The sequence below is a fragment of the Geospiza fortis genome, unplaced genomic scaffold, assembly GCF_000277835.1.
Source record: "Geospiza fortis unplaced genomic scaffold, GeoFor_1.0 scaffold112, whole genome shotgun sequence".
NCBI lineage: Eukaryota > Metazoa > Chordata > Aves > Passeriformes > Thraupidae > Geospiza > Geospiza fortis.
This window is the reverse complement of record NW_005054298.1, coordinates 17,553,399-17,578,689: the sequence shown is the minus strand read 5'-3', so window position 1 is coordinate 17,578,689 and position 25,291 is coordinate 17,553,399. Positions and strand designations below refer to the sequence as shown.

The 25,291-nt window shown below is 37.7% G+C and overlaps 2 protein-coding genes across 4 annotated transcripts in view; one reads left to right on the top strand and one right to left on the bottom strand.

Annotated features, from left to right (window-relative positions):
* LRP2 (LDL receptor related protein 2) overlaps positions 1-14,425 on the top strand; it is a 111,021-nt gene extending 96,596 nt beyond the window's left edge. The window contains exons 68-80 of one of the 3 annotated variants that reach the window (XM_031056532.1): positions 345-510; positions 2,149-2,277; positions 2,951-3,171; positions 3,596-3,772; positions 4,281-4,400; positions 6,283-6,373; positions 6,941-7,008; positions 7,168-7,288; positions 9,581-9,710; positions 11,622-11,741; positions 11,837-11,944; positions 12,373-12,444; positions 12,903-14,425. In XM_031056532.1, the coding sequence (XP_030912392.1) occupies positions 345-510; positions 2,149-2,277; positions 2,951-3,171; positions 3,596-3,772; positions 4,281-4,400; positions 6,283-6,373; positions 6,941-7,008; positions 7,168-7,288; positions 9,581-9,710; positions 11,622-11,741; positions 11,837-11,944; positions 12,373-12,444; positions 12,903-13,064 (1,685 nt within the window). In that variant the 3' untranslated portion in view covers positions 13,065-14,425. Of the gene's footprint in view, positions 1-344; positions 511-2,148; positions 2,278-2,950; positions 3,172-3,592; positions 3,773-4,280; positions 4,401-6,282; positions 6,374-6,940; positions 7,009-7,167; positions 7,289-9,580; positions 9,711-11,621; positions 11,742-11,836; positions 11,945-12,372; positions 12,445-12,902 lie in introns of all 3 variants that reach the window. The other 2 variants (XM_031056533.1, XM_031056527.1) reach the window with 2 other exon arrangements.
* Positions 14,426-16,577: 2,152 nt separating this feature from the next.
* Positions 16,578-25,291, bottom strand: DHRS9 (dehydrogenase/reductase 9). Its single transcript, XM_031057402.1, has 5 exons — positions 25,244-25,291; positions 20,907-21,237; positions 19,088-19,346; positions 17,699-17,862; positions 16,578-16,867 (listed from the first exon to the last, which is right to left on the bottom strand). The coding sequence occupies exons 1-5, from the start codon at positions 25,289-25,291 to the stop codon at positions 16,617-16,619; spliced, it is 1,053 nt and encodes a 350-aa protein (XP_030913262.1). The 3' UTR covers positions 16,578-16,616.

Sequence of the window (25,291 nt, the reverse complement as noted above, 5' to 3'; positions counted from 1 at the left end):
ATTTTTACTTATTCCTCAAGTTCCCTTTCTTTGCTATTTCCACAGGGCCCTGGGCTGTACTTGCTCCTTAGGGTTATGAGTCTAAATTACTCTCAAAATCATGTGTAAAGGTTTCAGAGCTAAGATCCTCTGCTCTTGAAAAATGTGATATATATTTCTTGATGATCTAGCTTGAGATGACTTTACGTGTGTATCTTGCATATAATGGATGATTTAAGAATTTACACACTAACACAATCTTACTCATAAATAAATGGGGCTGGTAACTTCACATAAGAGCCTCAGAAAAATTAGAATTTTTGACAAATACATAATTAACTAGACATTTCTCATCTTTTTTTAAGGTATTGTGTACTTCAGCATTCTGGGACAAGGTTCTGAGTTTGGAGCCATCAAACGTGCTTATCTCCCCACGTTTGACAGCAGCAGGAACAATCCAACAAAGGAAGTTGACTTGAATCTCAAATACATAGTTAATCCTGATGGGTTAGCTGTTGACTGGGTTGGAAGGTAAGCACACTGAAAAGCTAGAAAAATGCTGTAGCTTCAATGTGTCAGTTTGTGAATTTGATCAGGCTGTGCAAAATCCACTTTTTTTATTCCTTATGGATTGTCTCTGAATATGTCTAGTCTGAAGGTAGGTCAGAACAATGTAGTAAGCTGTCCTTGCCCAGACAGCAGGTTAATAGGTGTGCATGTGGCTGACTGCATCACATATTCTGTGCAACTGGCAGATCAGTTGTGTGTCAATAAAGTGATAATACACAAGCCTCCATATTAGATGGATTCTTCTTCAATGACTTAGGTATGCTCCAGGGAACAAGCTTTCTTTGCTGATGGCAGGAAAGCTCCCCAGCCCACAATAGAATTTTATCTTTTATCTTTGCTCATTCCTTACCAACCCTGTGCTGTATGAGCAACCCTAAAACAGAAGGAGCTCTGAAGTTTGATGAATAGATGTGTTTTCTCAGAAAACGGTTAAGTTTTTGTAATTGTGTTTCAGAGGTCTTTCTCTGTTTACTGACTGTGGGTTTTTTTAGCCTAAAACATGGTAATTTTTTAAACTTAATCATAGAAATCATGAGATCACTCCATATGTTTATTACCTTGGAGAAGAGCTGGGACAAAGTTGGGCCTGACTCTTGGAAGTTTGATTTATGGTTTACAGTGTCATTTCATCTTGCAATATAAGTGTTAAAGGATGTGGTGGACAGGCATAGCTGTAGCTGATGTGGTATTAATATTGAGAGGAACCTGATGCATCCAGGATATATATCACAAGCATCCTGATGAGGCTTCAGCTTCATATTGCTGAGCAACTTCAGCACTTCAAGCATAGTGCTGCTCTGATTTCAGAACAATGTTTAAAAAACTACGTTCATTATCTGCACATTATATAAAATGCTACGCGTGGTTTGAGGCACTTAGTTTTGCTGCTCATCTGCCAAATAGAAATTACAGTATTTTTTTCACATTCCCAGGTCAGCTAGGAGATAATTTATTCAAGCAGAAGGCACCATATGATTAGTGAGTGCATAATAATGAATCTGTTTATTATCTAAGGTCAAAAAATTATAAAGGCATGATGATATTGATAAACAAAATTCAAGGAAGAGTAGTCTGAGCACCCTGTTTATTAGGACTAAAAGCATTTTCATCTGATAGGGGAACAATTTATTCATTAGTGTCTCTGTCAGAAGACAATAGTCTAGAGAGGAGCTGTGAACTAATAAGCTGGATATCTCCAGAGCTGCTGCATAAATTACAGGGTAAATGAATTTTTACTTGTAATGAACCTCATCATCTCCTGAAAAACAGAGTCTTTAAAGATGCTTATTAGCCACTTCTGTTGCTTAAAAGTAACAATGAAAGTTTTCAGTAGTCCTTCAATGAAGGTTATTTGACAGGAACCAGAGGTAGCTGCAGAAACGTTTTCACAGGAAAAAAACAAGTGAGCCAACAGATCACACACATTTGCTAAACTTACCTATATTTAGGGTCTGTATATTCTATACAAGTTCAGTAATCAGTACAGGTTCATTATATTAATTTTCTTCAAGTTTGATAGAGTGTGTCTTAATTTTTTTTATTCCTCTTCCAAGTGTAAACTATTTACTTTTGGAATGTTTTGTGTTTTATGTAATTCAGACATCTTTACTGGACTGATGCAGGGACTAATCGCATAGAGGTGGCAAAATTAGATGGACGGTATAGAAAATGGCTTATCTTTTCTCACCTGGATCAGCCAGCAGCTATTGCTGTCAATCCAAAACATGGGTGAGTATTGCAGGACTTACCAGAATTATTTCCAATGCTATTCAAAACCAAAAAATCACACAGTGGTAAATTTTTCAGGAAAGGTTAAGGGAATGTTTTCTGGAACTTCCTTTTACTAACATGGCAAAGTTTGTGAGCATGGGAAAGCATTTTAGGATTAGATTTAACATGGATGCTTGTGTTGGTGACAAGGCCAGATGGTTCAAATAAAAATCACTTTTCTACGTCATAATGTGCCCACCAGATTTCTCAGATACTACTGAAACAGGGAAATAGATGGGATTGTCTCTTCACCAGCTCCAAGCAGGACAGTCATAACCTCCTCCACGGGGAAAAGCAATGTAAATGCACTTGTACATTCAATAGCAGGGCTTGCTGCAACTTGGATTAAATGGTAGATCATGAGATATTGTGATATGTGCTTCTCTCAGCTGGAGTACAGCAGCATAGCTCCCTGAAGTGACATGGATGCTACAGCTTTATTGTGACTGATGGATGTTCTTTCAGTATTTATTGCTCAGTGAGCTCTCTGTGACCTTCTCAATCATATCTGCAAAACATAAGCTGCTGAACAGCTTTTTTTTTCCATTACTGACCTTTTCCATGAAACTCCAAAGGATAATCACAGTGACCAAATTCTGAACCATATCCATTTCTCATTCTGTCCTTTCAGGCTCATGTATTGGACTGACTGGGGAAGGCAGCCAAAAATTGAATGTGCCTGGATGGATGGACAACAAAGACAAACTCTGGTCTCTGAAGACCTTGGCTGGCCAACTGGTCTTTCTATTGATTATTTGAACAATGATAGGATCTATTGGAGTGATTCTAAGGAAAATATAATTGAATCCATGAGACCTGATGGGACAGACAGAACCATTGTACTACATGGAGGTAAGAATGTACTATACTATTAATAGTAACCAAGATGTGTGCTAACAAGCACTTGGGCTTCACAAGTGGGGCTATATTTGGGAGCTTTTCAACATTAAGTCTTGGTAGTGTTTTCTCCTTTATACAGTGATCAATAGCACACCAGGCTCAGGGATGCCTGGTAACTGGACTCCCAGAGTGGAGTTCGTGACCCAAATAGGAAATAATGTGGAAAACTAGATTCTTGTTTTTTATGTATACTATTAATCAGTATTACTCAGTGTGGGCACTGAGACATGAAGAACACATGAGGATATAAATATATGACTGCATGTGTCTTAAAAGGAAAACAATAAATCATGTATTTAAGCTGAAGAACAGCAGTTTTGTCTGTTCTACTGAAGATTTGCTTGCTAACAGTCTTTTATTTCGTTTCTTTGAGAAGTAGGCAGTCCATACAGCCTTGATATCTTTGAAGGCCATTTATATTGGATAGCTAAAGAACGAGGAGAAGTCTGGAAGAAGGATAAATTTGGAAATGGAGGAAAAGTGAAAGTTCTGACCGTAAATCCGTGGCTTACCCAAGTGCGCATCTATCACCAGCACAGATACAATCAATCAGGTGGGCAGTCAGGATCCCAGTGAGCCATTTCCTGCTGTGAAACTGAAGTTGGGATTGATGTCTGTAAAGAGCTTAGTAAACTTTTGATAATGTGTCTATAAGTAAATGATAATATTAGTTTCTGAAAACCTAAAAATTAAATAGAGGCTGACAAGTATTTTCTGCACACTCGAAATCAACAGTGGAACACCACACACTGGTCTTTTGAGTCTCTAAAATATGACCATGTCATTTCTCTTTTCCCCCTCCCTCACGAGAACAGTCGTAATATATATTTATCTGGCAAAGTGCAGATCATTCAATACTTGGAGTAGTTTGTTCCTGGTGCTATATGGGCTCTCAGCAGCAATTGTCTCTTCCTTTAGAATGTAAGGGTGTAAGAAAAGGCAGAGAGAAGGTTTTAGTATAAATGGTGTGTTGACACAACTGACTATGGAATTGCCCTGCCTTACCTCAGGAATATGCTGCATTGCTTCTTCAAATCTTTATCACTTTGTTACTTTTTCAGTGCCTAATCCTTGTAAAGATGTCTGCAGCCACCTCTGCTTGCTGAGACCAGGAGGATACACCTGCTCATGTCCTCAAGGGACTCGGTTCCTAGAAGGCAGCAGCACGGAATGTGATGCAGGTAGAGTAATTTGTCAAACTGGAAATGAAAGCAACAGAAGCTTTTCTTTAGGAATACAAATACATTACTGAATTAGAAGTATGGAGAGATATACTAACTGATGTAATAGATATTGGTAAGTCAGAATATCTGGCTTTTATTCTCAGTCATCACTGATTTGTGGTCATCTTGTACATTTTCTTTAATGTCTTTGCGTGTCATTTGTAAAATGGATATAGGTCTGTCAATCCATCCAGAGCAGACCCAGCTACAAAACTGGTCACACTTTCTGATTTTTGTTTTGAAATTCCAAAATATTTTTGAATTTTCAAAATATTTTTTTAAGAATGTCTTGATTTCAGAACTAAGAATTTCTGACAAATTATTGTTAACAATTTTGTTTACAATTCTGTAGAAGCTCTTACTTAATCAGTATCATAGAAAGTTAAAGTTTACAGAACTCAAGAGTGTGGACAGAGATAACTTCTGGATAACTATACTCTGGAGAGTCTTTTAGGCAGTAGAATTTCATGCTTGCAATGCATTTGTTGCATTGCAGCAGAACCCTCACAGTGCTTCCAGGAGCACAAATCAAATAGAATTTCTCAGCCTTTACTGAGAACAGTGAAAATACCACTGCAGAATTTCTATTTCTCTCTAGCTGAGAGTCTGCATTCTTAGCTTACAGTGGTGTGGGTGGTAGCCAGATGTCCTTGTACTTCTCCTTGAAATGTATCTTTAATGTATTCTGATTTGTAGTATTATGTCTGGCATCTTTCCTATGGTTAATTTTCTCCGAATTATATTCTTATTTCACTGAAAGAGAAAATGTTATCACTTTGACACTGCCTTACCTCTAAATTACATTTTCTTAATAATTAGTAGTGATATTTTCTATTGCCATGTGATGTGAGCTGCAGAAAGAGGTTATAGTAATATGTAATAGTGAATGAATATATGCAATATGTGTTTAAATTAGGGATCAATAACTGTGTTGATTGTGTTTGCTAATTGCTGCTTATTGCTCTGGAGACACTGAATTTGATATTCTTTACTCGCACTGCTTTATATAAAATGTTTGGGAATTAAGAAAACTGGTCTTGTGCAGTGACCAAACATAATTTTTGTACATATATTTAGTTTATTTGGCCCTATTGCAGCTACTGAGAAACAGCCTGTAAAACCTCTGCCTTTCCTGTTTCTTGTACCTCATTTACTTGAAGGGTGTTTTACCCGTAAGAAACATTGTAGCAACACACTTCCTTCTTCTGGATGGTAACAATTTTGTGATTTATGTCCATCCTCAATCTATAGCCTATAATAATGGCTCAGATCCCGGGCTTTTCCTATATTAAGTACACTTTTCTGACAGTATATCCAGAGCTCTTACTGAAGACTAGTATGATTTTTTTCCCCACTTGATTCAGCATTAGAATAATGCTCTTCCTCTATGTGTATTTCCATCCATTGCTTTTCTTCATAAGTAATTGTGTTCCAGTTTGGCCTTCTCTGTACAACTTCCTGCTGGTAGAATGGAAGGGTCCGGACAAAAGAGAGAAAGCATTGCTGCATTCTGAATGGAGAGGTTTGAAGGGTGGTGTTGGGCTGTATTGAATGAAAAAAAGGAAGTGAGCAGATACACAGCTCTTGAGCTGACTGTGCCTACACTCTGCTAAGTTGTTATGTTCTGAGAAGAGGTTTTGCTTCAATTAATTTAAGCTGATTTGGCAGAAAAAATAGACATGAGCAGCAAGCACATGTACTATCAAAAACAAAAACTCTGAAAAGCAGCCTGTGAATTTGCACATGCAAGATCTATAGAGACAAAGAAAATGCATTATTGATATTATTTGGTTTGTTGAGGATATCTTGGTAATGCATATGTGGCTTCTGAATTTTGCAGCTATTGAATCCCCTCCCACAATGCCACCAGCTTGCAGGTGCATGAACGGTGGAACGTGCTATATAGATGAAAGCAGCCTTCCCAAATGCAAGTAAGTCTGTATGTTGTTAGGGTAGTCCTGGCTCAGACTCTGCTGGTTTAGTCTCATGAAACAGTTAAACTCCTTGAAATCTGTTGGAAACACTTCTGAAGGTGTCATACATCTGCAGTAGCATTTTTATAACAATTATGGAAAAACACATGCATAAAAATATCAACAAATAAGTAATGTAAATGTATCAGTTTGGGGAAAAAAACACCAAACAACCCCCAAAACCAAAAACCCAAAGATGCAAACCTCTGAAGATTCTAAAATGCTATACCTCAAAATTATAACAATGGAAAAGTGACTCTCAATAAATGTCGCTTGGAACAGCCAGCAGGTGCCACCAGTGCTCCACTGAAACCAGACCTCTGACTCAGCACTTTTTATTTTCACTTTTAGTTCTCTGAATATAGGAGACATACTATATTTACATACAGTCAGTTCAATATATAATTATTGAGCATGGAGTTAAAATTTCTGGGTTGTAGATAAACATTTCAAAATGTAATCATAAAGCTGAGATCCCAAACTTAATAAAAGCCATTCAGTCAGCTGTCCTTTTTACATTTACAGATGTTCTTATGGTTACACTGGGAATTATTGTGAAATAGGATTGTCAAAAGGAGTCCCTCCCGGAACAAGTAAGCTTCAAGAATATATTGCACTTGACATTTGAGCTAAAGAATTTGTAATACCTCACCATGATACCTGTTCAGGTTCAGGCTTTTAATTCTCTGGGCTCTTTTTTTGCACTGAACTATGCTTGCTTGAATGTTTTCTCATTCTCCTGTCTTTGGCAGCAGCAGTAGCAGTGTTGCTGACAGTCATACTGATCATCATCATTGGAGTGTTAGCGGTCGGAGGCTTTTTCAACTACAGACGAACAGGCTCCCTTTTACCAGCACTTCCCAAACTACCAAGGTATGTTTTGAAGGCTTTCAGAGCAGGAATGTCCGTGAACTGGAAATGTATATTTGTTTCTAAATATTTCTGAAAAATCAATTTTTTTTTGCCATGTGCCCATTCTGGTGGAATATGGGAAGTGCAGTGTTGCAGTAACTCCAGTGAGTTTTTCATTCCAGGCAATACCATAGCTGGTCATTATTGTGTAACAAAGGATGACTGTAAAACTCTTTGACATTCTAAATTAGCTTTTAAATAATTTGCAATATAGAAGACTGTTTAGCAGATCTGAAGCTGCATATTCAGTTCAAAAAAATACAAAAGACCACAGTGAAATGTTTTCATTTTTTATAAAACTTTGACCTGAGATGAATTGAAGAGATCTTTTAACAGTGAAAGGCTGTACTCATCTGCAGTGCTGTATTCATGTGCTTAAAAATATGGCACGTGTGTAGTGAACTTTTGTTTCCAATGCCTGAGACAATGCCTACACTGCTGACGGTCATACTGTTGAATGAAAACCAGCTTTGTAAAATGTCATCAAAAATATTTGATGTTTTAAATCAAAGGAAGATGAATGAAATATATTTTAAATTATTTAAAATTAATTTGTTTTAGAAAAGATGTCAGAATATGATGCTTTGAGTTTTTTTAGCTTTAAGCTAATTATGTGTTTTAAAATGCATAAAAGCGCATCTTCATAGTCCTTGCATCAATTTCCCAGTTATAGCTCTTAAATCAATGCAATTAAATCCCTGTAGTCAGTAATGTAGATGAAGCTAAAACTGCTTCCTCACTGGAGGATTACACTGAACTAGTGACACTGAGTGAGCCCAGATGAACACCACCAAGATAATTAGAGAGATGGAGCAATCTATCTCTCCTACATAGAAAGGCTGAGAGAACTGGGTTTGTTCAGCCTGGAAAAGAGAAGGTTTAGGAGTGACCCGAGCATGATTTTCTAGTAGATGAAGGAAAATGGGGAGAGACTTTTTACAAGAGTCCATAGTGACAGGACAAGGGGGAAACGGATTCAAACTGAGTGAGTAAGTTTAGATTAGATATTAAGAACTAATTCTTTGTGATAGTGGTGAGGCACTAGAGCAGATTTCCCAGAGAAGTTGTGGATGCCTCGTCTCTGGCATTGCTCAAGCCTGGGTTGGAAGGAGCTCTGACCAACCTGGTTTAGTGGAAGGAGTCCCTGCCAATGGCAGGGAGGTTGAAACTAGATTATATATAAGGTCCCTTCCAGCCCTAGCCATTCTATGAATCTGTGATTCTAATCCAACTTTTTCATTAGTTTATTTATTTATGCTGTGAGTATGTCTTAGTGCTGCCATTGCTCAATCCCTCTTGAAACTTGGAACTCATACCTTTACAGTAGACTTAACCCAAGCTATAGCTTAGCTGTTGCCTGTGATATGAGACCTGTCCCTGTACAGGAACCATGCATAAGAGCTACCATTTAAAAATTGAATCAGCTGATGCCTACAGGGCCAACTGGTGATGTGTGCACGCAAAGCACCAGCTGTAGGAAAGAAGTCTAGCATGAGCCAGATCCAGTGAGGACATACAACTGGACATACAATTCCAGTACTTCTGCCTTCCTTCAAGTTAGGCAAATTTGACAAAATTAAACCAAAGGTTAGCTATGGAGCAGATTTGTAGTTAGATGTGGGTGTTACATACTCGGATTTCTGTGTGGGAATGTCCTGTATTTGGTTACTGATTTCTATCTTTCACTTGTCTTATTATTTTTTAGCCCAAAAGTGTGCTTTCAGACCATTTCCAGTATTATTCATAAATATCTAGAGTGCACTTGTGGTTGTCATAAATCTATACACAGATTGAACATTCACTAGTATGAAAACAGTGTCTTGTAGGTATCTTCATGATTTGCATGCATAAATCTTCAGTATAGGTGTTGGTAGATTTATTTGTCAAATTTCAGATGTGCATTTTAAAAACCAGTTTCAATGAAACTGGTTTGAGTGGATCCATGCATTTGTCTTTAAATCAGCATTAAGTAAGAGTGTTCAAAATGTAGGTAAATTTTGTGAAATTTTATTTCATTGACAACATTTGATGTCTACATGAGCACACAAAGGTATTTGAGATGATTCTGAGTGGGCTAACTTAGGTTTAAAAACTCATTAAACTAATAAATACAACTTCTGATGCTAGCTTGCCAAAATTCAAAGTGATAATTATGCTTAGAAGAGCAAGTGAAAAAAACTGTATTATAAACTCTCTTTCTGTGTAATCTCTTCTGCTTTCTTTTTGTTTTTGTTTGTTTGGGTTTTTTAATAGTTTAAGCAGTCTTGTAAAATCTAATGAGAATGGCAATGGGGTAACTTTCCGATCTGGAGCAGATGTGACCATGGACATAGGAGTCTCTGGCTTTGGCGGAGATTCTGCTATAGACAGAGCAATGCAAATGGTAAGGTTTAGTTCTCAATTTTTTTAATTGTGTTCTTTTAATGTAATTAGTAGCTTATAGAAGGAAGGCTTTTATCTATAAAATGATAGTGGGATGATAAATGTGTTCTAGAAAAGAAGTGAACAATGATTGATAGTTTCCTGAAACAGCTTTTTGTAATTTGAAAGCAAGGACAAATATAGGACGTTCTTTAAAATAATGTGCATTTTTTGAAGATTTATATAGCAGAAATTAAGTCAATTACCCTCTTTTGTCTTTCAGTATGTTCATGGGATATAAAGGGAATGACTAGACAAATGAAAGCATTGTAACAGGGAATTCTTTAGGATCTCTGTGTTCCACAGAACAGTTTAAAATGTGTAGTTTTCAAAACCAGATAGTATGTTAGAGCATTCAGAGGTAAAACTCACTCCTAACCACAGGATTCATTATTTTGTGCAATACAGTATAGATTTGAAAATTTCTTAGTTTATGAAGTTTAAACAAATTGCATTTAACAGTTATGGGGACATCACAAAGTGTAACTCAATGCACGTTTTGTTATGCACATCTGAGAAATAGCAGATCCCTGTATTATTCCCATTTACCACAAGTACAATGTACAAATGACTTTTACTTGTAGGAAGCAGATCATGGATGTGTTTGAATAGTAAGCACTTGCTGCCAAGCCTAAGGTGGAAACTCCCTAAACTGATGGTGAATAGATATGAAATGAAACAGCTAAAGAAGATAAGTTCCTAGTATGACCTTTGCCTAGATGAAAAAACACAGTCATTGTTAAAATTAGGCAGCTTGAGTAACAAAGCATCCACATAACCATTTTGGTAAATACTGGAAAAATAGCTTTAGGCTTGTATATTACCCCAAATCTTCTTCATGCACAAAGAACTTGGCCATGCTTGGCATTTTCTGGCCTCATACTGACATACTGAAGCTCAAGCAATGCAGTTTATACATTGCCAATAACAGGTCTGAATCCAGACTATCTCTACTTGTGTGGCATTAGTTCTCCATATGTAATCAGAATATAAACAATTGTTGTGTTCACTGGAAAAGAATTCAAAGGGTTTGGTGAACAGTAGTGAAGAACTGTGGGATATGCCTCCTAAAATTTTAACATCATATATGCACGAGTAGATGTTGGATATTTTTCCATGGGACTATTCTTAGTCAGTCTAGTTTGGGGGAACTGACAAGAGTTTACTGTGTTATAAAAAGCCATATTCTGGTAGCAAAAACATGAATCCGTTGGGCAGGAAGCAGTATTTGTGAAAATGAGGCAGGTTTAAGGGACTAGCTGCTGTACTATTCCTGTGCTATTCCTTGCTGGTTCTGTCATGAGGCTGTGTCAAAGAGCAGGACAAGTGCATCTGGGTGGGGTTTTGTTTTCATTATCCTCCTACCTGTGGTAACTCATCTGACATAACTGAGGGGACACATTGCTCTGTCTCAAAAAATACAGCAGTCTCCTTGCTGGAACAAAATGAATGAATCCCATTCTTTTATATATCAGTTACTGCTTATTAATTTGTATGTAATTTTGAAGTCCCTAAATTAAAATATTTATTTGGATATTATTCTTCCTATGATATCTCTTCCCTGTTGAAGGTATGATTTGTGAAAGTCATCTTTCCTCATCATAAAATACATTGAGTCAAGTATTGAAATGTGTAGGGGGGATTTTGTCCATCTAGGAAATGGGGTAATATTGGAACAATCAATAGTCTAGGCTGCCAAGTCAGAGGGTAAAAGTAAATTGATGTTGTGATTTTAACAGATAAAGCTTTTGTCTAAGCCTACGTGAAAGTAAACATGTGTTGTTCCCCAAGATGAAGAGTTTGACTGCACATTAATTCCTAGGAGTATGGAGGTGTTTTTTCCACTGCAGTTGTTGGGTTTTTTCCTCCATAGAATGAAAACTTTGCAGTGGAGTCGGGGAAACAACCAATCACGTTTGAAAATCCAATGTATACAACCAGAGATGGTGGAGCCAGCACAGCTGGTGCAGTTACAGTCGTTCGGCCAACACTTGTAAGATACATTTTGGCTTGACTTTTACCTTTCATTCTCCCTTATGACCACCTTTTCTGCTTTGAAGAATGTTGATTTTCTTCCTTCTCCTACAGGTAGCAGCAGCTGGTAGTGGGGAAAATGAAAATTTTGAAAACCCTGTGTATTCCTCTGTGATATCTACTAGCCCGAAGGAAACCCCTCAGAGTACAGATGCACCTCCGGTAGGAAATAAAAATGCTCTAAGGCTGCCTTGTTTGTGCTCTACTCCAGATCAGAAAAATTGAATTGCTAGGAAAGATGCAGTCAACTTATTGTAGTTTCATGTCCCCCAATAATTTCCCTTATGTTGTTTTCAAGACAGTTTTTTCCTTTTTCGTATACTTGTCCAGTATATAGGTTTCCATGAAGTAATTCAGTAATTTTTGTTGCCTAGTCTTTTGTGAATACTTCTTTAGGTGAAATAACTTGGTAATCTAGCAAAAAAAGAAATTTTTGTTCCATGCTTAGAATTACAACCTAGTGATGTAAGAACATCCATCTGAAGTCACTGGGGTAGCAGTCAATGCAAGTGAAATCCAGCACTGTAATGGAGGCTTCCAGAGAAGTTTTGAGAAAAATGTGTGAAGTTCTAAAAATTTTTATGTTTCAGGAATCAAAGTGGAGTTTCTTCAAGAGAAAAAAGAAACAAAACACTAATTTTGAAAACCCAATATATGCAGAGGTATTGCTTATATTATATAATTATATTTTTCAGCTAATGTACTGATGGACTTTGTTCTTGCTTTCATAGGATAAAGATTATTGTTAGATTCTGCTGCTATGTGGAGCAGCACAGAAATTCCAGTCCAGGTTAGGGAATGAAGTGGTCGTCAGAGGTTACTAAATGTCATGCACAATGAGGTGTTGAGCAGGCTCAGCTCAGGTGGCACAGATGCTCCTGACATTAAGCATTAGAGTAGAAGTTCCAGTGTATGGAGTATAAATTTCTAGTATTGCTTTTACTCAGCTGTACTATCTAAGGTGAAATTAGCATTTCATTTTGTTACAGGTGGTGTTTTGCAGAAATAATTTATACCATGACATTTAATTTTAGGAATATTTATTTACTGTTTCTGAAAGCTAATATAGGATGTATGGTGCATTAGAATGTAAGGTTTTATTTTATTATTATTGTTCCAGATTGAAAAGGAGCAGCAACAGGACACAGAAAATGTCCCTACCCATTCTCCTTCACTGCCTCCCAAGATTATTCTGAAGAGAGACCAACCACTAGCTTACACAGCAACAGAGGATACATTTAAAGACACCGCCAACCTTGTTAAAGAGGACTCTGTGGTGTAACTAGGTAACTCATTTAGGGAAATTAGACACATCCATTTGCACATATATTTTTTATAAACAGAAGAGTAAGGTTCACATTCAAATGCTTTATAAAAATATATACATCTCTTAGCCAGTGGCTGGAGATGTATGTTGAAACTATGCCTTGTTTTTTTGACAAATGCCAATTTCTATTTTTATGAACGATTATCGTGATGTACTATATGTATATCTTTGCACTGAAGCTGTCTGAAAGTAATGTTATAAATATATTGTACATTTGTAAATTTTTCTGAGATTATCTTGTTCAGTGATGTTGCTAGTAGAAATTTGTATGGAATCAGTCATATATTTAGGGCTAAATTAATTATATAAATGTTTAAAACTAAAAAAAGAGAACCAAACAAGGCAAATAAAGGAACATTATTGATTTACAGGGTCTTTCTTTAGAATGTACCTTTAATAACAGCACCTTTTAAAAATTCTACTGGTGCTCTGGGCATCTTTGCCACCTATTTCATATAGTACTGTATATAAAAATGGGTATCTCTTCCTCTTGTGTTAAACAAAAGATGAAAGAGTCAATGCAGCATTATTATGCTGAATACATACCTGTGAAAAATGTTATTCTTACAATATTTTAATTGCCTGACGTAATTTCCTTTCAATCTCTAAGACACATACTTTTCCTCTAGGTTCCAATTAACACAATTCCATTAATAGTGTTCCTATGAAGACTGGATGTATTTAGATTTTAGAGCCACAACTACTTAATGAGCTTTTATCTTGCTCATCAATGGAATACCTCTGTTCTTGGCTGGAGTCTCTGGAACAAATTTGTACTATGAAGTAGCTAGGTTTCTGTAGCAGCTTATTTCCAAACTGCAAAATATGAAAGATATTGGTTCATTTCAGAATTCCTTCAGGTTTTTTTTTTTAAATGTGAAAATTTAATTTTATTGACTATTTATTTCCTGAGGTGGATATTAATAGAAAGGGAAACAATTTCTACTAATGCAGTCTTTGTAGTTATCTGGTTGTTCCTCTAACCTTCCATCACAATATACTGTTGATCTTTTTAGCTCTTCTAATAACTAGCCAAGATAGTTTCCACAACATGAACCATTTGAGAAAACTCTGATTACAGGACTATGTTCTTCAGTATTCCTGGCTAGCTACTCATACAAAAGATTCCTGAATTTATAATGATTGAGACTTTTGCTACTTGATTGTTTTATATCTAAATTCTCAAAATATATACTATTTCTAATTCTAATTTCTAATTACATTGTAACATACTTTGATTAGAAAAGACAACTGTAAAATTATGCTGCTGAATATGTCTAATAAATATATTATTTTATCACATTCCTATTCCATAATTTGTGTCAAGGCTCTATGTACTTTTTTCAGTTGTGGAGACTTCCGTGCACTCTGAGATGAAAACAACAATGCTTTAGATAAAGTCAAAGAAGAATAGTGCTTACTGCTTTATGCAACCGTCTAAAGTTCTTCCTGTAAGGTTATGTCTTGACACTGACATTGTATCTCTGTAAGTGTGAAAGCTGCCCTGTTACACACATTGAATAAACTGGCGCTTGGAACAGGAAACACTTACTATTGAGAGACTGACAGTCAAGGTAGTATGGACATAAGTGATTAAAACCTTATTTCAATTACCTTTCATATCTGATGTCAGAATCTGATGCTTTGTTTTTTTTATTTTTCTTTAAGCACATTATGTGTTTTTAAAAGAGTTTTTTCTTGAGCCCATTAATGTAGAAAATTCCGTAGAGTTTGCAACACAGCAGACACATCTGGAAAGATTTCTTTGAGATGCAAGGTGCTGTTCTTAAGGAAATAATTGACAAGGTTTTAAAGGGAGAAGGCAGGGCTGACCCTTCCGAAAGACTTGCCTGCAGTTGCATACCATGAGAAAAAGTAGTGTCAGTTTTGGGAATAGTCTTTGTCAGCTCAAAGATTTGGAACCAGTGTTGGTGAAAACTGCTACTATGTGAGCCATGTATCAGAAATACTTTTTTTTTCCTGTTATAATTTTAACTTTCCCTGTAATAATTTCAACTTTTTTAAGATAGGGAAGAAAACAGTCCCTGGGTTACTCTGTAGTTAGGTAGTGTGTAGGTTTAGTTGTTTAGCATATCTGATGGTGAAGGATTCCTAAGCTTCAACTGGGACTCCTCCTCTCAGCAGCATAGCTACTGAGTACCCTTCTGATTATCTACTCTTCATCAGTGTATGTGCACTTGGGATTATGTAAAATTTAAATTTTGGTACTTTGTACAACAGAAGTTTTAGATTATTCTCATAACTTTAGTTTTCACTTGTATTCTTTTCCCCTTATCAGGACAGTCCCTGCTTGAATTCTTAAATTTTGGACTCTTTCTGTTTCAAAGAAAGCTGATTTTTAGAGATTTCAACAACTGTCTGTATTCTGCAACTATAGAGCTGATAAATTATACCATTAATTTTTTTCATGCACTTTCTCTTTAGAGCTGCCTGGCCAGATAGAAAGATTTCTCTCTCTGCAAGTATTTATTGTGAAATGAAGTTAAATAAATGTATTCTTGAAGCTGTTTGCTAGAGAATAGAACTTCAATGAAATACTTGAAGGCTACTAGCACATTTTACATACTGTCCTTTTTTTTCCCATTGCAAACACACACACATGCCCTCTCACACATAGTGATGAAACTTCTTTTCTTATGTTTGGAGTTCTGACCTGCACATGGTATTTTTTTAAGCTTAGTTGAATTGCACATTAATGATTAATCATCAGCACAGCACTTCAGCAAATAAAACCTTTACCCCTTCAATTTTAATATCTCTAGGAGCACCAATTTGTAAGCCTCTGGCCAACAGCTCAAGAGATAGAAATAGTGTACAAAAGGCACAGTAATGTCAGCTAATGTTTTGCCATTCTGAACACGCTCTGTACAAGTGAAAGGATTTGCTATAGCCTACACTAATGACCTACTTCATCTGATAAGTGAAATCATAATCATTTTAACCTGCAAAACACACTGAGGATGAAAGAAATACAAATGCATATTATTTTTGTATTTTCCCCATAAATTATACTAATATTAGGAAGACAGTTAAAGTATGCATTTCGATACTCTACTTGCATAGAACAGTGAAGTTTTGATTTTCCCTAGAATTGCATACCTATAAAAAAACCTGTGGTTTTTTTCCTGCAGAATTGAATAATCAAGTGGTCAGATACTATAATTTTAATTTCTGGAATATGCTGCAATTTCTGGACCTCATTATTATTTGACTTCATGTCTTGTGTGAATAGTATTAACTAGCTTTGTAGCTGAACATTCTATGAATGCAGATCTTATAGAGGTATAATTTCTGAGCAACAGCCTTCAAAAACATGCTGGATTTACAAGCCTACCTGTGAACTCAGAATTTCAGGTAAGGTGGGGTGAGGGATGGAGAAAATGTCTTCTGAAAAGAATTTTAACAGTCTAATAACTGGTAAAGAAGACGACATCTAGTTTTGGTAGGATAAATCTTTATTTCTGCACAGCTGATACTGTGTTAATACTAGACATTCATCATAACTCCATGAACTGGTCTCCGGCTCTCTGCTGGAGCTGGAAGTGTAATATGCAGCAGCATATCAGACAGACAGCTCGGGGCATAGGAGAGAAACAGCCAGAAGAACTTTGCATTCCATCCAGCCCTGTATCGTGTCCTGGGGTACTTTGCTATCAGGGCATGTTCCATGCATTTTATGACATTAGAAATATCATAGTCACACAGTCTTTTCACTGATGATCTTTGGGCTTTTATATCTGTAAACAAAAAAATAATCCTGAAAGCATTTATATGCAACATCTCTGTAAGAGTGTTCTTTACATCCAAAGGTTTGGCTACAGCTTCAGGCTTGCTTTAAACTGCTGTATTAAGTACTGAGAGCAGTATAGCTACAGCAAAGCAGGGACAATAAAGGCTACAAAACACCCAGAAGTTCAATATACAAAAACCTCCCTGGCCTATACTTGAGCCAGACGTTCTGTACAGTATGTTCTGTGTCACACTGCACTGACTTTTCAGATACCAATAAGCAATAAATATAGCATATGGCCATAGCAGCTCATTTGCACTGGGCATCCTGCCTGTAAGTATTGAGGGACAAGGAAAGGTAGCATGACCTCATATCTCACCAGTCTCATGCGTGAACTATGATCTCAGGCCTCATCTAACATGCACATTAGTAAAGAACAGTCAGTGATGGGTCCTTAATGAACATTAATGGTGTTGACTAAATGTTCACAGAATCTCAGATAGATTGAAGTTGAAAGGGACCTCTGGCATCAAGCCCCACTACTTAAGCTGTGTCGCTTAGACCAGGCTGCCCAGGACATGTCCAGATGATTTTGGATATCTCCAAAGAGGGAGACTCCACAGCTGCCCTGGGCAACCTGTGCTACTCCTCAGTCACCCTCACATTGAAGTGTTCAGCAGGAACATCCTGTGTTTCAGTGTGTGCCCTTTGCTTTGAGTCCTATCCCTGGACAACACTAAAAAGGGCTTGGCTCTGTTGTCTTTATAGCTTCAATTCAGGTATTTATATATGTTAATAATATCCCCCTGAGCTTTCATACAATTCTTTTTCTACTTACATTCAGCTAAGTATTTTTCTCCATAGGAATCCCTGATCTCAGGAGTCAGTCTGTTCCAAAGTTTGAAGAGGTATTTCTCAATGATATCTGAATTAACTTCTTCTGCCTTAAAGAAACCATGCTCAACAATGCTGACTTTCACTCCAAAATGCCGCATTTCTATCCTAGAAGAAAAGAAACCCAATAATCTCCCCGACCATCCAATTATGGCACAACTATGAATCATAAGTAAGTTGAAAATCTGTCACATTAATATCTGAGAATTTTATTATCTTAATGTATCAGAATTATTTTGAATGGTTCAAATTAGATTCATAACAGTGTACTTGTTCTGTAAAAGCAAAGCAGACAACTGAGGGAAAAAAAGCAGTGTCAAGTAGATTCACAATTCTCTGTGGTTTATGTTGGACTCTTGCAAAGGGTGTAACAGCTAAGTGCATCTTAGTCATATATTATCATATGAAAGCTTTTGACAATTTCATATACTGTTGCATTAATTTAGTTCACAGCAATAGTAGATTATTAAAGTGTCTGAAAAAATGTAAAAGTGAAAAAAATCTTCAACTGGATTAGAACTTTATTCTCTATCCTATGGCTAAATGGCTATGGTTAAATTATTAAATGTTAATGCAATAAAGGTTAGTGAGCTTCCTCATCGTGTAGTTCCCTCAATGTAATTTTGAGTTGCAGTGCAATTCCTTTGGCGTGAAAATGGCATTTTTGTCTTGCTGGGCAGCTCAAGAGACCAAGATGCTCATGTTCTACAGTGTGTAAAGGAATGGACCACATATATGTTAGATATTAGTTTCTATTTCTTTGGGGTATATGGTTTCTTTAAGTAAGTACTCATAATGGTTTGAAACCAGCTTTCCTAGTCATTCTGACTCATGCAGACTTGACTCACTGGACTGGGCCTTAGCTTTCTAGAAGCAGTGCAGTACAACTGTTTCAGCAAAGGGTTTTCAGCTTAATTTTCTGAAGTTACAATTACCTTTGGTAGTGTGGTTGCTGTCTGGAATTGCCCAGCTCAGATTATTGAGGAGAATTAGAGCAAAATATACAGGCAAGTATAACTTGCCCAAGAAACTGGATGTCTGACCAAGCTATATTGTTGATTTACTTTCAGGCATGCACTGGATTCCCATGCCTGATTTCTGCATGATAACAACTTGTCTGGGACATGAAAATTTTCCAAGTGCAGCTCCTTGCTGGGTCTGTCCATAGTACTGGAGAGCAAAATCTTAAAAAAGTGACCAGTCATCTTATTTTCCTTTTCCCCTTTAGGCAAGATTTCCAGAGAGGAATCAAAATGGGCAAACATACAGTCACCCTTCCTCAGCATGTCTGGAATTTGCTCTTGGATTCATGCATGTGTTTCTGGCTACTTACCGTAAGGTGTCAGAGAAAGCTTCCATGCCCCATTTGGACAGACTGTAGCCACCCCCTACAAAAGCCATGAGACCTTTGGCATTAATTAGATTGACAACTCTTCCCTCAGCTTTTTTCAGAAGCGGCAGAAGCTTGAGTGTGATTTCAATCAATCCCAGCAGGCTAACATCCAGGACTGAATGGAAGTCTTCAATCCTCAGCCATTCGGTGGGTCCTACAGGTGCTGTTCCTTCAGCATTGCTTACCAAGCCAAAAAGCCCTAGGAGGAATGCACAACCATTTATTGCAGTGTATGGCAATATCTTGCCCTGGAGTATCATGTGTACATTGGGAACCAAGCACACAGTCTGCAAAAACTTCAGTAAAATGAATCCAGTTATCTGGGGTTTGCTTGGATGGTGTACTTTGTATATCTGTTAGAATTTGCTGAAGAGCGTGGGTAAAGTGTTGAAGAAAAACTATTTTGTTTGGAGATGGGCCACCATGCTGGGCTTTATTCAGATCCGCTCAGGTATGTAGGCTCCTAATACGCATTTGTATTCTTGTGAAAATCAAATGGTCTGCATAGAAGTGGAGAGACTGATTGTTCTGGTTTGGGGTCTAAAGGTCCGAACCAAATGTGTATAATTAGTCAATGCTTCTAAAGATACTAGCTTAGCCCTATGTATTGATAGTGCTGCTTTACTACCTTTATAAATGACTCGAGGAACTTTAGATAAATAGTGACGTTTCCTAGAGTTTGCTGAGGACAGCCTGTGCCTGAGGGGAGAGGCCGAAAGTCCAGCACTCAGCCTCCATAAAGAGTCTTACACACTGAGGGGAAGTCATTAGCAGTGGCTACCCTGGCTGAGAACCTGGGGCTTTCTACAAGTTGGGAGCAAGAGCCTGCTGGAGGACGTAAGTGCTAATAATTTTGTTAAACTTGCTCTCAATCTCTGCATTCAAGAATGGTTTGGAATATTCACGATAAGGCCAAAAGCCTATTACAAGCTTTGAGAAGAAAGTCTTACGGTAGAAGATACATGTTTTGCTGTTTTAAGTACTTAATTTATTAATAAGCCTATTGAATAGTTGGTGTAACTGTGTATTACAACTGGTAGTTACAGTGCTGTGATGTCCTTTGGTAGCCTTTAGTCTGAGCTATCAATGCTGATAAATGTATATTGCCACAGTTGAATATATTTACCATGCAGATCTTTTTAGCCTTTGCCAAGCCCATCACTGAAGTCTCATAGGTATCAAAGGGTGAGCTCCTCTTCTTTTACAGGAGTACTCAGAGGTGCATGATAGGGGTAGTGAGAGCTACCTCTGTAACAACTCTAACAAAACTGGCTGAAATTGCAAGTGTTTCACTGTTGCAGTCAGTGCAATTGTTGAGTACAATGCAAATGTCAGACTTATCCAGGCATGCAAAAATATACTCTTATCTTTACTAGAGGAGGACTACAGAGGCCCTGAATTAACCATTTTTAATTGAGTGGGCTGAATTGTCAAGAAAATTTTCTGGTACACTTAGTACCTTCCTTCCACTGACATTCTTCAACTACACCAGAAGGAGTTTAAAAAACACACCTGGGAATGATCTGGTTTTAACAGACCAAGCAAATAGATTTTTAGGTATCCTGTTGGTGAAAGTAATGGACAGCATTGCTGGAGAGAATATCTTTGAATTGAGAAATTATAGAACTGAGGAGTGAATGTGTTTCATCAGTGAGATTAAAAATGCCCCTGGCAGTGAGTAGAGAGGCAACAGAACTTCTAGCTAGACTAGATTTGGTTATATTGAATCATCTTTCCGAGAAGTTCCCTTGTCACTTACCCTTGCCAGCTGTCTGTTCAGTCACAAACACCACAGCCCTGGCAATGCTGTTGGAGTCTGCTAAATTCAGGTTCACTGTCTTCAGTGAGAGTGAAGAGCAGCACTGTAGCTCTTGTCTTCCTTTTTCTGTGGCACATGCAGCAATGACACAAAATCCCCTTTTGTCCAGCCATTTAGCCAGTGAGTTTCCAAGTCCAGTGTCACAGCCTGTTATGAAGACATGCTTTCCATTCAGGTTTCTCACTCTGTATCTGTCTCTGATGATCCAGTAAATGATAAGAGAAAGCATGGAAGCCAAAAGTCCTATGTGCAGTGAGTCTGAAAGTGAGAGCTACAAGCAAATAAGTTAATGATGTGGAAGTTCAATGAAACAAATGTGCTCAGCCAACCCTCCAACTTCCTGAGACACAACTCCTGTTAAGGGCTTTGTTTCTGGTTGCAGCCCTTCCAGACCACTGTATGTTAGAGGAGAGCAGGAATAGGAGCTTTGGCACAATGCGATCGGGATCCATGAAAAATGTGCCCCTTGACAAAACCTTCTGTCTCTTTCTTCTCAATAGATTTTCCTGCTTTCAAGCTTTGCTCACCGGACTTTCTAGTCAGCTCTGTCCTTTAAGGACATTTCAGACTGAAAGGAATGACCTTACCAGTTCTGACAGGTTTTATTTGTGGACATTGGTCATTATTTATGCTGATACCAGAGAGAGAAATTCCCCTGGGAAAAAGGATGATTCTCTTTGATCACTTTTATGATGCTACCCAGGCTGCTTTTCTTATCTGTAACACAGAAGCAGAGTGACCTCAGGAACAACTCAAGAGAAGTGTAAGCTGCAGTGGTGGATCTGATGACTAATTTGTCATGTGACTTGTGTGACAGTGAGTGATTTGCTGTCTACCCCGTAGACAAGGTAGACTTTGGGGCAGTGCCTGAGACTTCCGTCACTTATTGCCTGTTCAGCAGTGATACACAGCACAGCAGAACATACCATTTAGATAGTGTGGTTGTATAAAGAAATGTGGAAATGCATGGAGATATTGCCTTAAAAAAAAAAAAAAGGCACTGAGGAAACTCAGGGTTTCCTAACCTTGATAACCTTGATAACTGATTACTAGTTTTCTGTTTGTATTTTGGTTTTTACAAGAACTAAACCAAATTAATTCATTACAGCCAATTTTTATAGGACATCCAGTAAGCACATTCCAGACATCCTGTTAAGAGAAACTTTTTCACAGGTTCTAACCAGTCACCTAGGCTCTAGTTACCTACATAGGTGTAGACGTGCAGACATCTCACCTTTAAAATGTGACATTTTTAAAGCCTGTCTTCTGTGTAACATTATTTCTATCTCAAGACATGAATATTAAAGGAAGCTCAATATATTAGGCCTGTTTGCTAGAGCCTGTCTGTTGTTCTTGTTCCTATAGAGTTCATAAGCTGTGATTTGCATTTATTCTGATCCTAAATTTTGCTGTCACGTCACCAAGTAGGTATGGAAAGAAATCTCAGAATTTGATAGTGAATGGATGTTGAACTCTCATTAAATAATTAAATCAGTTACAAAGCTAATAAAGTATAACAAGGGACAACACCCATTACCACTTAATGATATTTGAGTGCCTCAGTAGCCATCAATATGAACTTCTGAGCTATTGACTAACGATCTCTGATTTTAAACCATTAAGCAAATATATAGAGGTAAGAGTTTTCTCCTTCTACTGCAGTTTACAGGAGGGTTTTCACTGAAACCCTCCTGTAAACTACAGTAGAAGGAGAAGAAAACTGAAATCCCAAATTTTTGGGTGTTTTGCACTGCTTATTTTAGTGGCCCATCTCACTGTTGTTTTGAGGTTGATGTAATCAGCCCTCTAGCTCAGGTAATTTGGTAAGACACTTGGCTTTCTTGCTGTGAATGTCCCTGTTAAATTTGATAAGGACTGCAGTGTTCCTGAATGTGTGCACTTTGAAATCATCTTTGTAATTTTTCCCTGTGTTGGTGACATTTATTTTCTGAGAGGACTCAGAGAGTGCTCTGACAAAGTGCCACCACAACGATGTGAAAGCACTCAGGCTAATGAAGGCTTTTGTAATATAAAATAAAGTTTGAAAACAGAATGTTGTAGCAGCTGATCATGGATCCCCCTGTCCATTTGCAATGATGTGCCAGGCAATGACATTTCCTTTGCCCATTTAGAATTTGGAGCAGTGCTAGACACAAAAAGAGAGAGGACCTGCTGTCAGCAGACTCTGGTAACCCCGTGCCACTAAATCACAGCAAGGTATTTGGCAAGCTAGTGCAGTGATATATATACATAACTTTAGGACTCAAGTTTTCTTTTTTCCAATACAAAATTAAACAAAATAATTCAAGTTTTGGGTAAACAATTAACCTAATTGAAAACAGGACTTGTAAATCACATCTTCCTTTCTTGGCTGTGCTGCAGGGAGGAAGCAGTGGGCAGTGAGCTTGCACTACTGGAAAACAAGTTAAATTTGAAACTAGGCTCTGTAGATAAGTCCTGGAATGTTTGGCCAGGATGCCAACCTGGCTTCTGCAAGGAAAATGCCAGGGATTGCTCTGGTTAGTGTTAGCCACTGTGTTTATGTAGCAATTATTGGCACAGAGCTCTCTAAGACAAAAGACTAGGGGAGGCAGCTGAGAGGGCAGCACTGTGGAGTCTCCACTGCTCTTCTTTTCCCTGACAGCTTTGGGCCAGTGTTACTAAGTCTGTATTTCCTGACTGCCCAGTTCTTGCCACATGATAGCACTCCCTCTCCAGTAACACAGTCACCAGAGCATCATGGTAGGTTTTGCTCTGCTGGAGCCTTCTGCCATATGTATTCTGCTAGATGATGGATTCTGCTGCATAACTGGAAGGAACCTGGGGTCAGGACCAAGTGAAAAAGTCCCAGTTAAAGTTCTCTCACAAGAAAATCCTCTAATTCTGTGAAAGTACAATGTTATTCAAAATATCTCTTGTTTGATAATTGTGAAGTTCTACAAAAGCTAAAAAAAAAGCCACTTGGCTTCTAAGATCATACTGATTTTGAAATAGCTGCATGGAATGGCAAACAGTGCATTTCCAGAGAAAATGTCAGTGTGATATTTCAAGAGTATTGACATATCTTCATAAATATTGCATTTGGATTAATAATGTAGCCAGTAAATAACTAAAGGCAAATTCTGTTTTCCATCAAACTTTGATATTTGCCTGGCAAGTTGAGAACTTGTGTGATAGAGCTTGGCTTCTTGTGCCTACACATGTGCCATTATAAAAGCAATTGATTTTAGAGAAAAGCAGCATCACTGCATTGAGAGCCCTCTAAGATCCCTAGATGATGCAAAGTACAGCATCCCTCTGCTGCTCTGCACTAAAGGAAACCAAAGCACATAGACCCCATAACTGAAGGAGGGTGTTAATTTACTCCCACAGGAAGTTTGCTTATGCCGAAGAATTTCAGGCTGGGGTGTTGTGTGGGGCCTGTGTGTGCTTTGGATTCCTTCACCCTCCACTGTGCAGGCAGTGCAGAACTCCAGAAGTCAGTGCTCTGCAAGGGGTAGAGTGACCTGCCAGGCATCCTGAGGAAGAACTGCCAATGGGAAATTTAGGCCCTGTGGTTCTTCAGAATGAGCACTCACATAGCACACAGAGGAAGGGTTATATATATCAGGCAGCCCACTAAAAGATCATCCAGCAGCTCTCCAGAGTCACCCTTCCATAGCTACAAACCTCTAGTTTTCAGTTAATTAATTGAACAAATTGGCAGGAACAAAACATCAGATCTCTTGGGTGAGCTGTTCCTGCACATGCAGAGCTTTGCACTTCTGTTTCATGGAAAGGGAGTGTTTTTTGGTATGCTGTGGAAATATGTGATAATTTGGTTTGGTGGGCAACAAAGAATTTAGGATCTTTATTAATATTTTACCTGAAAAGAAATACACCTTCAAACTCTCCTACACAGCATTTTGTGGGGAGATGAATGTAGTCTGGTATAGTGAGTTTTCAGCTGATGAAAACTCTGTGATTGTATCTTCTTTGTATAGCTTATACTTCACATTTACCACAGCATCATAAAAGCCCTAGGAAAACAAAACCATTTAAAATCTTAGGTCACTGACCCAGTATTTGTGTTGGGAAGAACATTTCTGAGTTAGCATTTTATTCAGACCCTGTAAGTGTTACGATAAGCAACAATTCTTAAAATTACTCTAGCAAGGAAGGGACTGCATATTCTCTTGTCTGTGCACTAGAGAAAAAATGTTTAGCTCTCTTAGATATCCTGCAAATGGATATAATAGGTACTGCTCACTATAACAGTAGATGTAAGTTCTACTCACATTCTGGGGAGACATCTGCAAGCTCAGTCTATACCTCCACATGCTCAT

Bases quoted from the DNA above. Each gene is read 5' to 3' on its own strand.
- DHRS9 (XM_031057402.1), bottom strand. From the start codon at position 25,291: ATGAGCATGTGGAGGTATAGACTGAGCTTGCAGATGTCTCCCCAGAAT. The intron at 21,238-25,243 runs GTGAGTAGAACT...ATTTGCTTGTAG, and splicing joins TGCAGATGTCTCCCCAGAAT to CTCTCACTTTCAGACTCACT. The intron at 17,863-19,087 runs GTAAGTAGCCAG...CTTTTCTTCTAG, and splicing joins GCTTTCTCTGACACCTTACG to GATAGAAATGCGGCATTTTG.